General features: G+C 50.9%; 1 protein-coding gene across 13 annotated transcripts in view; it reads left to right on the forward strand.

The window, feature by feature from the left end:
- Positions 1-8,775, forward strand: part of TANC2 (tetratricopeptide repeat, ankyrin repeat and coiled-coil containing 2) — a 281,670-nt gene extending 272,895 nt beyond the window's left edge. For 11 of the 13 annotated variants that reach the window (XM_032996633.2, XM_032996632.2, XM_032996634.2 and 8 more), the window contains 3 exons: positions 1,170-1,316; positions 3,275-3,375; positions 5,394-8,775. In XM_032996633.2, coding sequence (XP_032852524.1) covers positions 1,170-1,316; positions 3,275-3,375; positions 5,394-7,356 — 2,211 coding nt within the window. In that variant the 3' untranslated portion in view covers positions 7,357-8,775. The remainder of the gene's footprint in view (positions 1-1,169; positions 1,317-3,274; positions 3,376-5,393) is intronic. The other 2 variants (XM_042787174.1, XM_042787176.1) reach the window with 1 other exon arrangement.
- Positions 8,776-12,460: the final 3,685 nt, after the last annotated feature.

Consider the following 12,460-nt stretch of genomic DNA (forward strand, 5'->3'; position numbering starts at 1 on the left):
GAGATTTGGAGTGCTGATGTCATTGCCTCAGATCTGGCACCATTGTCATTACCTAGCAGGCGCACTGCTGTGGAACAAGGCAACAAGAGTATATCCCAGAAAAACTAGTGGAAGAAACTTTTTGCAATGAAAACAGATTGTCAGGACACAGATGGCTTTGTTGTGTCCTTTAGCCCATGGGAGACATTCTACCATTACAGTTTGAGAGTCTTTTTTGCTCTATGTTTATTTTAAGCTGATCTTTAAAACCTGGAGATTTGTACACACACACAAAATGTGCAAGTACAACAATGATTCACTGTTGGGCTCTAAGGGTGAAGCAGAAAATATGCAAAGCTGGAGTTGTAACTGGAGTTATCTGCCAGAGATACATGATACAGCTGAGAAACCTGAGTCTGCAAGGTTTTAAAGTTTACTATTCGTAGCTGCAAAATTTATGTCTGGGTCATCATGAGTTGCAAGTGTCCTAGATCCCATTTTGCCCTCTTTCTTTCACCCTAGCTGCCGTGGCTGCCCCCCTCCAGGGCACAGATCATCCCATCCCAAAAATAGGTGCCCAAAATAGCAAAGATGAGTCACCCTTTGAAGGTGACTGCTGCGTCCCAATAACTATAAAAGGAACCCAGTTGATCGGCTTAGATGTAGACACCTAATTTCTAGACGTCTAAAGTCCAGGGAGATGAATCTCAACCCGTTTCATCCAACTTCAAAGCCACGTCAGTGCCATAACATTTCTCTGTGCTATTGCAGAGGCTTCTCTGAGCCCCAGGAACCCCACCCAAAGTCCCACACTTCATATTCTTTACCCGCCCTGATGCTTATTAAGCTTTGGGTGTAGGATGTTTTCCAGAAATGGGCTACTGATCACTCAGCTCAAAAGACCATTCATCCAGAAACCAGATGGAGTTGTATCAAGTTAACACAATTTCTGCTGTGTTTCCTACTGTAGCGTGACAACTCTGTACGAAGTGGGAGAACTCAACTTGTGCAAGGCATCTGCATTTCCAGATCAGATGTTCCCTTGATCAAATGTTCTGGCATTCCTTTCTAGAAAACAACTAAATAGTGAAGTCATGTTACCTTAACCACCTAAAACATTCATGGGGCTGGTGAGTGAGTTCTCTGCAATGAAGTAAAGGATGTCTTTTGACATGTTCTCCTTCTATTAGAAAGGTAAAGTGAAAGAGGCTGCCCAGCGCTACCAGTACGCTCTGAAAAAATTCCCCAGGGAAGGGTTTGGAGAAGACCTGAAAACGTTCCGTGAGCTGAAGGTGTCACTCCTTCTCAACCTCTCCCGATGTCGAAGGAAAATGAACGTAAGTCTCCCCACTCTTCATGGCCTTAGGCACAAACTGCCAGCTTTCTGCCTGTGCACAGAGATATGTCCATCCTGTAATTGTGCTTTGACCTCTTGAGATCTCTCCTCTGTGTAACCTGGTTGTCCTTCACAGAGCACTGACATTTTATAATTCAAAAGAAGTAATGATTTAATATGCATTTCTGATGATTAAAAATTCATTGCTATGTTTATAGCTTTTTGAATTTTTTATTACTCCCTTTTGATGATGATGTGAATTGGGGGTGGAGGCATTTTCCAGATTTCTAGGGCAGCAGTGAGGGAGGAGCCAGGAGATGTGCTCCTTTGAATACTAATTAATTTAAAATGAAGGAGCATATGCTTAGGGGGCTAGCACTTCCCCAGGGCAGTGACTCATCCAGAAACACCCCCACATACTCCCTCTCCTCCCAGAACTGCCAGATCACTGTCACTCTCCCTGCTCCAATCCAGCAGCATCTAGCGACCAACTCCTGCAGCATGTCTGTTCTCCCAACAGCCAAGTGCCACCTCCCCCTTGCTCTGCGGGAAGAGGCTTTCACCTCTATGACTTAAAGCCTCCATAGACTCAAAAAGTGAAATCTCCACAGGGGCCATGAGCCAGCGAAGGTTGCACTGGATGGGAAGGGTTTTCTGCGACACCTTCATTTCTTTAAGCGGTGAGGGAGAAAGATGAAAAGCAATGGGAGTAAAATCGTAGTGCTGGTGAACAAACAACACAATCTGTAGGAAAAGTGTGAACCTTCTCTTTAAACAAGCCAACTCACAGCTAAGCCTGCGCTTGTAAGGACAAGATTTTTCGTTTATTGTTAACTGGGGAATCCCAGGTTTTGTGATAGAAAATTTCAGAGGGTTGTAATTACTCCTACAGGTTTTGCACCTATAGATGAGACCATAAAGATACCTACCTCTTGACTACATGCCCAATTTAGTCTGTTAGGCAATATCTCTTCAGTAACTGCTACTGAAGGTACAAACAAAAGTATGAGCTTCCCCAGGCAGGGCCTCCAGATAGCAAGAGTCTGCTTAAGTAGAGTTTTTGAACAAATCGAGTACTCTTCAGTCCTTTCTCCCAGAACTGCTCAGGGTCACAGCCCCAGTCAGCAATCCAAAGCGATACTTGGCTGTGGGATGAAAGCCACTCCGGTGGGAAGAGTTCTCCTTTACAAGAGCTGAGGTTCAGCTGAGCTTAGTGGTGCGTGAATCATTGGGGACAAGGCAGGGGAGGGCGGCTGGCAGGGCCTCAACCATATCTGAGAGTCCAATCTCGTGGCACTGCCACTCGAAAGCACCCAGAGCAGTCTCCATCCCACACCGTCACCCTCTCCCTCCCCACTCCCAAATTAGTCTCCCAAGTGAGGTGTAAGGGGGAGGCAAGGAACAGTGGGATGGGTGGCACTGGTAGGAGACCTTTGCCAGGCAAATCCTGTTTGTAGCTGCTGAGATACCGTAGTCCCTTCCTTCATGTGCAGTTTTATTCAGCCCCTTCGAAGTATGTCAGTGTGTTGCAGAGTGGGAAGTAGAGGGCGTGGGAAAGGTTTCCTATTCCTTTCATCTATGGAAAAAAAATCCCTCATGAGATTACATTCCAGCCTCTGCGAGACCAGATGTTTCCTCAAGACTGTAGGTTGTTGGAGAGGGATTGCATGCACTTGTTGGGAACACAATCAGTGAGAACGGAGCCAGTGGCATGCTGGCCTCTGTGGGTGCTGACAGCATCGGGTGTTACGAGAGGGCTTTGAGTCTCTGGAGATGCTGTCGTAGCTCTCTGGCTGTAAATGGTGTTGAATCCATGTGAAACATAGCGGTACCATCAAGTTTTCCATGGTACATGCGATAAAAAAGAGTCCATATTGAGTTTGTTTTCTTCCCAAACTGTATATATTTTTATCTCTATATCTATTCAATTACTTATCTGCACACCTATTGTAATGACAGGATTTTGGAATGGCGGAGGAATTTGCTACTAAAGCACTGGAGCTGAAACCGAAATCTTATGAAGCTTACTATGCAAGAGCAAGGGCCAAACGCAGCAGCAGGTGAGGAGAGAGAGGGAGAAAAGTGCAAGGGGCTGGTCTCTTCAAGCCTGGCCACAGCGATGTAGGCACCCAGCGTGCAAAACCGTACCTGTGTCCCCATGGGAAGAAATGGCAAAGGAGCATTCATTAATGAGATTACAAACCTCTCAAACTCCAGAGTAACACCCACCCTCATTTGGTAATTTCTGGAGACAGCTGAATGCAAATGTTCTGAGAGGTTCATCTTAGTTGAACTTTGTCTGAATATCTTACTGCACTGGAAACCTTTACACCAAAGTTGGGTATTCTTTTTAAAAATACACATTAGTCCAACTACAACTTGGACTCGAGGCAAAATATGACTCATGAAAGCCCTGTGGCCTGTGTTATGCAAGAGGGCAGACTCGTTCATCGCCGTGATCTCTTCTGGCCTTAAAATCTATGAATCTCTCTGTCCTACAGCACTTTTTGCAAGGCAGAAACTGCTGACTAGCTGTGCAGTGACTGTGCAGGCAAGCGCCCACGGGTGAGCTTTCAGCCACAGCCTGTGCTCAGAGCACTGCCACCAGCTTCTAGAGAGCTGCAGCACTGGGATCTGCAAGGATTCCCCTTGTTCACCTCCCCAGAGGCTAAAAGATGTGAGATTAGATTCATTAAAACCGATCAATGCCGTTCCTAAATGAGCTTTTGAATCCTGAGCTCACGGGCTGGGCGCGCTGTCATTGCACGCACCTCGGTTTTAAATGGCAGCCGAAATGCCTTGCGTGGCAGTGCAGGGGATCGCCAGCAGCCGGGGGTACGTCGAGCCCACCTGTGCAAACGTCTCTGGGCAGACACCACCACCGTGAGCCTCCCACGCTGGAGGTGAGGGTGGAACCAGCTGCTGCTGCGCTGCCTGGTCCGCCGGCTCTCGGTGTGGGAGGTGAAGCCGTGACCTTCTGTTCTGCAGAGCAGTGCTGCTAGCTGAGCCACGCTGACCTAATGCCTTTCCTTTAATGGTTTTCCTCTCCATTGTTTCCAAAACACTTGTAAGGAACCAGGTTCCTTTCCAGATGATATCAGCCTCCCCACGTACAAGCGTCCTTTTCTCCCCAGGTCTCTCCAGCAGAAACTGTCACAACTTTGTCTTTTCACCTCTGTTCCCCAGTTTGTGCCCAGCAGCACCCCGAGGCCAGCACAGTTTGGGGAGCAGGAGGCTTTGCCTTCCTCCAGCCCAGTTTTCAGTCGCTTGTGCGAAAGCTTAGGCTGATGTTGGGAGGAGCTGGGGAGTTTTTCACCGAGGTCATCCCCCCAGGTGACGATCATGTTCAGACAGATGGTTTTGCTCAAAAGCGAACAGTGTCCCTGTAAATGACAACCCCCTTCCCCAAACCCCCGCCTCCCTTTTACTCCTCACAGGCCGGCCTTTCCCTGGCAGAGGCTTCCCCGGGGGGCTGGCAGGCTCCCTAACATCGCTCGGTTCCTTCGCTCTGAAGAAGTTAGCCAAATCCATTGCAAAATTGGAGAGACAAGCCTTGCCTAAAGCGCTGACCCGTGGGAGCCCCGGAGCTCTGGAGCCAGCCCTGCCGCTGTGTGGTCTCAGCATCAGGCAGAAGTTAAACTCTTGCTGGCGTAAGCGGTTGCAACTCCATCAAAGCTGCGCTTGTTTACAGTAGTGATGAGCTTGGCTCTTCGTTATCGATGCTTTGGTTTCCCCTTTTCTAAGTCAGGGGCAAAGCTGATGGTGGTGCTGTGAGGAGTAATTAATTAGCCTGTAACGTACAGTGCTAAGGACAGGCATTTTTGCTAGTCTGGGTTGTGCCATCTCAGGACTGTGTTCCCCTCTTCTCCCAAATGGCCGGCAGTGTTTTCCTTCAGTCTGGATAAAATAAATCTGAGTGAGGCACATAAGGCAGAGCTTGAGAGACGCAGGGAGTGGTAGCAATCACGGACATCTCCCTCAGTAACACGGACAAGCCACTTAACGCTCAGGAGCCTCCAAGAACGGCTCCATTCAAATCCAGAGTAATTTCAGCTCTCATTTCTGTCCCTTTGTCAAGCAGGCAGTTTTCAGCAGCCCTGGAGGACCTGAACGAGGCCATCAAGCTGTGTCCCAACAACCGTGAGATCCAACGGCTGCTGATGCGGGTGGAAGAGGAGTGCAGGCAGGTGCAGCAGCAGCAGCAGCAGCAGCAGCAGCCGCCCCCGCTCCCGGTGGAGCCGGAACCCGAAGCCCAGCATGAAGAGCTGTATTCTGTGCAAGATATCTTTGAGGAGGAATACCTTGAGCAGGATGTAGAAAATGTTTCCATTGGCTTGCAGACAGAGTCCAGGCCAAACCAAGGGCTGCCCATCATCCAGAGCCCGCCCCCGTCCCCAGCTCACAGAGACTCAGCCTATATTTCTGGCTCACCTCTTGGTTCTCATCAGGTCTTTGATTTCAGGTCCAACAGCTCCGTGGGTTCGCCAACCAGGCAAGGGTACCAGTCCACCTCTCCTGCGCTGTCTCCGACACACCAGAACTCGCATTACAGGCCCAGTCCTCCGCACACGTCCCCTGCTCACCAGGGCTCCTCGTACCGCTTCAGCCCACCTCCTGTCGGAAGTCAGGGGAAGGAATATCAAAGCCCACCACCTTCTCCTCTTCGTAGAGGTCCCCAGTATCGCGCCAGCCCCCCAGCAGAAAGCATGAGCGTTTACAGGTCACAGTCGGGTTCCCCGGTTCGTTACCAGCAAGAACCCAGCGGAGTCGGCCAGCTGCCCGGGAGACCAAAGTCTCCGTTGTCCAAGATGACGCAGAGGTCTTTCCAGATGCCCCAGCTCCCCGTGGCCGTGCCGCAGCAGGGGCTGAGGCTCCAGCCGGCCAAGGCGCAGATCGTGAGGAGCAACCAGCCCAGCTCGGCCGTCCATTCGAGTACTGTAATCCCGACCGGTGCTTACAGCCAGGTTGCCCACTCGATGGCCACCAAGTACCAGTCGCCATCGGGGGAAATGGGGGTCAGCCAGAGCAGGCTGGTCTACCAGGGCTCCATCGGGGGCATCGTCGGTGACAGCAGGCCAGTGCAGCACGTTCAGGCGAGCCTCAGCGCGGGAGCGATCTGTCAGCACGGAGGGCTGGCTAAAGAAGACCTTCCTCAGAGACCGTCCTCGGCGTACCGGGGGGGGATGAGATACAGCCAGACACCTCAGATCGGGCGAAGCCAGTCTGCTTCCTACTACCCGGTGTGCCACTCGAAGCTTGACCTGGAACGTTCCTCCCTCCCCGCCAGCCAGCTGGGCTCTCCAGATGTGTCTCATCTCATAAGAAGGCCCATCACAGTTAATCCCAGCGAAATCAAGCCTCACCCGCCGACTCCAAGGCCTCTGCTCCACTCGCAGAGCGTTGGCCTCCGCTTCTCTCCTTCCAGCAATAGCATCTCCTCCACCTCCAACCTGACTCCCAACTTCCGCCCTTCCGCTTCGATTCAGCAAATGGAGATTCCCCTCAAGCCAGCTTACGACAGATCGTGCGATGAACTTTCTCCGGTCTCTCCCACGCAGGGGGGCTACCCCAGTGAGCCAGCCCGTTCCCGGACCACGCCGTTCATGGGAATCATAGACAAAACCGCTCGGACTCAGCAGTACCCCCATCTCCATCAGCAGAACCGGACCTGGGCTGTGTCATCAGTGGACACTGTCATTAGTCCTACGTCTCCTGGCAATCTCCCCCAGCCGGAATCATTTAGCCCACCTTCTTCAATCAGCAACATTGCCTTTTATAACAAAACCAACAATGCACAGAATGGCCATTTGCTAGAGGAAGACTATTACAGCCCCCATGGGATGCTGGCCAATGGGTCCCGGGGAGACCTCCTGGAGAGAGTCACCCAAGCCTCCTCATATCCCGACGTCAAGGTGGCAAGGACGCTGCCTGTGGCGCAGGCCTACCAGGACAACCTGTACAGGCAGCTCTCCAGGGACTCCAGGCAAGGGCAGACATCCCCAATCAAACCAAAGAGACCATTTGTGGAGTCTAATGTGTAAAAGACGCTTGTTGGAGTAAGACCCTCATGTTTTCAGCACACACTTCCAAGCTTGATTTCCATGCATATTTTTTTTTTTTTTTTTTTTTTTTTTTTATTATTTCTCTTTGGTAGCTACATGACCAAGTTTCTCCGGTACTTTGTGTGGTGGTCAGACAGCCATGCACGTGCTCCAGCCCTTTCATTCCCCAGCTGACCGTGAAGCCAACATCAGCCGAGCCAGTATCATTTGCCCAATTCCAGCTAAATTCCCAACCAGGATATCTTAGTGCGTGGTGCGGGGTGGTCCAGAAATATCCCCTACGCAGCGGGAGGTAACCAGCTTTTTTTCAAGAGACAATGGCGTTCGATTTAAATTGGTTTCTTTTGTCTCAGTGAGCTCTTAGACAATTCTGATAGGAGTTCCTAGCGGGAGCAGAGCAGGGATCACGGGAGCCTCCCCCAAGGCTGCAGGTCCCTGTGCCAGCCGCGTCGTTTGCCTCTTTGCCCCCAAGGAGCAAATTGCCCGCAGCGAGCCAGGGCGCGGTGTGTTTTAATACCAAGTAGCTATGCACAATAACCATCCCGCTTCATCTGGTTTATAGCGGTTTAATCTGAATTGGATTCCTTCGTTATTTAATCGCGTCATCGGCCGGAAGGGGTGGGGATCACGCAGGGCTCCGGTGCTTCGCAAGCTACCCGCCGGGCACCCCGACTCCGATTTGCTCCGGGGCGTTTTACAAGCGTGTTGAGAGATTAAAGTTGGCCCTTCGTATGCGTTTTGATCAGCCGAGGGAATTGGCCAGAAACCTCTTGTGCGTGAACCGGGATTACGACAACTTCTTCACACGTCAGCAGGTGACTGCACCGCGCACGCAACCCCGCGTTTTCACCAGGGCTGTTGGGGGGTTTCATTTGGTGGGGTTTTTTTTACTTGCAAGGAGAAAGAAAAATCTGATTTAGAAAGTGGTATTCAAGGAGGAAAATTGCAAATTTTAATTTTTTTTTTTTTTTTTGTGGATGATGAGGATGTGTAACGTGGCACGATGGTTCCCAAGACAGGAGGGGTCCTTCAGCAAACCCAGCCCTGCACCGTCCCTTCCCTTCGGCTCGTCCCGCCCGCGGAGCCGGTGCCGCGGCGAGGGCTGCGCGCCTCTAAGATCCATTCCCAAAATCTTGGAAAAATTATTTCTGTGCTCCGTACCTGTAAATGGTAGAGACTGTGTTTTGCTTTTTAAGGAGCTGTACTTAAAAGAGAGATATTTATAATTTATTTATGCGATCTATTTCAGGACATTTCTCGGTTTGGGTTGGGTGTTTTTTCTATTTTTTTTTTTTTAAATCAAATGCAAATCAAATCAAGACAGAAAAGCAGGGGACGGTTCCAAAATCCTTTTTATAGGATTTTCAATAATTTTTCAATTATTCTCTGAATTTTTTTGGGGGGTGGGGGGTGGGGAGAGGGAGGGAGTAGGGTGAAGGAACTTTCTTTACAGATTCAGTTATTACTGGTGGGTTTGTAATCTGCCTATTTGGTTACTGAGGGCAAAGGGTGGGATGAACAGGGGGGAGAGCGATAACCCTGTAGCTTGTTTTAAAGCAAAATAGTGCCTGTTGCCCATGCTGAACCTCACTTAAGCAACTCTTAAGAGTGATTTCAGTGCTGAGCAGGAGGTGCGATACCTTTCGGTGTTTCCAAGGGCTATGCGAGTGGATTGCAAGGCTTCTTGACCCAAATCATGGGGTCCAACCTCCGTTGGTGTAAATGAGCATATCCCCAGCGCAACATCGGTGCAGTTACATCCATTTACACCAGCTGAGGGCTTGGTCTGAAACTCTTAAGCAAACCCTGGCTTCGATGGGGCTTTTTGGTTGTTTTTTGGGGTTGTTGGTTTTGGGTTTGTTTTTTTTTTTTTTTTTTTTTTCTGTGTGTTAACCAGCACATCTCGTTGCTATTTCATTGCCTTGGAGCAGACTGGGACGTGCACACCTTGGGACGATGGAGGCTTGTGTCTCATAGACACGTCAAGAGCATTTGGGGGGGGATTCCTTCGTGGGGTTTGAAGATTTTGGGGCTGTTTTGGGCTATTTGGTCTTTGTCCAAGCCAGTATTTGGGTTGAGGTTGGCATTTTCTTCCTTGAGGTGCAAGCCAGTGCTGACTCCTTGCTTTATTACAGGGCTCTGTGAAGTGGGGGGTTGACTGGGGAACCCCTCGGTAGGGCGGGCTCCCCGCGGCTGCGGGGACACTCGGCTCCATGCGCTGTTTCTCTCCTTGCGAAGGGATTGTGATGATTTTTTTCTTCCTCTCTTTTTGAAGCAATGTGTTCTGCTTTGTAAGGAATAACGGATCTCTTCTCCGCGTACAATGCACCTATAGCTAGGACATGCGTATCCGTGGGTCTGGAGTAGCAGCGGTCGCTTTGCTCAACGCCTCCCATCCTCCAGCTTTCTGATCGAGGGAGTGGCTTCCTACCTTTAGTTGCTTCTTTGAAAGGAAAAAGTAACCAAATTCAGCCCCGTCCCCATTTTATACGGCCGAGCAAGACGCGCTGCGGCCGTGAGCCGGTTCTCTCCGCTGAGATGCAAACGGGACGGTGCGAGAACTGCCCGTGCTTCGCTTTCGCTGTTCACTGCCTTGTGCTCCCCAGGTACTGTCCTTCCGAAACGTCCCCTCACAGCACTTCTGTGTGTAACTTTTGGGTTTATGAAGATGTTTTAAGGGAAAAAGAAAACAGCTCACACTTTTAACACAAACACCAAGCTGAAAGAAGGCTTGAATACTGCAGCGTGCAGGTTTTTTTCACGATACCATGTGTTACATTTTTCACAGGATTCTTGCACTAATGGTTTTCCATCTGTTCTCTCTGTAAATGGGTGCACTTTACTGTTTGAATTTGTTACTATGATAAATACTGGATATTTAAGCGTGAGTAGTGTCTTCATTAGAAAATAGCAAAACAGCTCTTGTCTCTTAGTGTATTTTTCAAAAAAAAAAAAAAAAAAGAAAAAAAGAAAAGAAACGAAGCAATGAATCATAACATTTATAGCACAAGAACTGACTCTTGTATATAAGCATCAACAGATTGAGTAATTTTTAAATACAAAATTATTTGCAGTGGTTTTAAAGCACTTCCCCAGCAATTCTCCTAGGGACAGCTGAGGCAGAATAAGGAGCACACCTCTCCTGGAAAAGCCGTTCTTTACACAGCCCCCCACGTCCTCGAAGTCCCGATCCAGGTTTGGGATGGACGAAAAGCGGAGGCGGTTCCGTGCTGCGCTGCCGTGACGTGGTCCCGTTGCGAGGCGCGGGGCTGCGCGCGGGGCTCGGCGGAGCTGGAGGCTCAGATCCCCGCCCTGACGGCCCCTCGCCCGCCCGCTCAGCCCGGGCCGGGAGCTGACGAGCCCCGGCCGCGTTGCGGGAGCACGCGCGGCGTTCCAGCTGCAGTGCTCTCTTGTCCGTCTGTGCTGTGTTTGTAGTTACTCTTGGGGTAATTAAGATGTGAGGTGACGCTGCCAGCCGGCGCCTCCGTCCCCGCCCCGGCTGCAGCGGCGCCGCTGGCGAGCCCCCGTCTTGCGAGCGAGTCGGATTCTTAGGGGCACCCCGTAAACCAGGTTCTGGATGACACTGAAGCCTCCAGGTTTGGTTCTTGGGGCGCGTTGGGTGGGCGGTGCTGAAGCCGAGCCCTGCACCGCGCAGCCCTTCCCACCAGGTGTGTCTCATCCTCTGCCCGCAGCCGCTCCGGGAGCTGGGTGTGCTGCCCAAAAGCTGAAATCTTCTCTCCCAGCTTCGGGCGGGGGTGCCTGCCACGTCCCTCGGTGCGGATTCACCAGCTCTTGCTTTGTCTCCCAGGCTGGGAGGGTGCTCGGGTCCCAGGGGGAGGGGACACCCGCCGGGTGGGGGGGCTCTGCCGGGGTCCCCACCAGCCAGGCTGAGAATGGAACTCGAGGGCTTTGAAAATAATCTTCAGTGGGCATCTGAAGTGCTTAGGAAAGGGAGGGTTTCACCAAGAGATCCCTTGGGATCCGGCTCCAAAGGCAAAGGTGCCTCACAGCTGGAGCCGCCTCCTCCGCGGCGCTGCTTGGGAGGGCGCAGGCTGGCCGGCTCCCCGCAAACCCAGGCGTGCGTCTGTCCATCTGTCTGTCCGTCTGCCACATGGCAGGTGGGTCCGTCCGAGCACTGAACTTTTTTGTTGGTTTTTTGTTTTTTTTTGTTTTTTTTTTTTTTTCCTTTTTCTTTCTTTCACCTGGCTGTAAAGAAAACGGCTTGGCTAGTGTGAATGAACATTAGTGTGTGCGTATGACAAATACCTAAGCCATACTTGGATTAGGTCCGGAACCAGGGTGACTACTAAATTTGGAGCGGTTCAGTCCCCTTGTACAAAGGTTGCTGTATATTCAGGGTTACCCAGAAGAAGTCTAGCTAAAACCGAAGTGCCAGCTCTGCCTTATCTAGAGAAAAGCAAGCCGGCGTGCCTGCTCGTCCTCCGCCTTCCTTGCAAAGGTGGGTCTGTGGTGAGCTGTCGCGAGCTCTTTGGTGGTTGTACTTTAGTCTTGGGAATTCAAGATAAATCCTCTACCGGGATTAACCAAGGGCTTAGGGGAAGAGCTGTCGTACCCGCTGGGACCTCTGCGGATAAATGCCTTCACCCCGTGCTGGTTGCTCTGCGCGAAGTCTGGTGGGGTGCGTGTTGGACACAAAGCACAATGGTTGAAAGTTAATCTGCGTTTTTTTCAGATGTGTGTGAATAATTGCTGGATTTTCATTCAATCAAACTCTTTTTTCTAATATAAACCACTAAGGGCTCAATTCTTTAGCAAGATGCGTTCATGTCCAACTCCTTGACTATACAGCTGGATCTCACCACAACAGTTACAGACCTACCCGAGAGAAAACACAGCTAGCACGACCGTCACCGGGAAGGCCAACGGACACCAAACCCATCCGCCGAATCCTTTCCTCCTGCTCATTTTCTAGCTCTTACAGTACTGGGGAGTCGGCAGCCAGGTCCCCTCCGACGGGATCGCATCCTGTGGTCTTGAAAACAGAGGGCTGCTTTGCCAAAAGACTTTGTCCCTTCCAGGTGACGCTGTGCGGGACGGCGGCGAGGCGGCGGGTCGGGGTCGT

The sequence above is a fragment of the Tyto alba genome, unplaced genomic scaffold (assembly GCF_018691265.1).
Source record: "Tyto alba isolate M040663 unplaced genomic scaffold, T.alba_DEE_v4.0 Super-Scaffold_12, whole genome shotgun sequence".
NCBI lineage: Eukaryota > Metazoa > Chordata > Aves > Strigiformes > Tytonidae > Tyto > Tyto alba.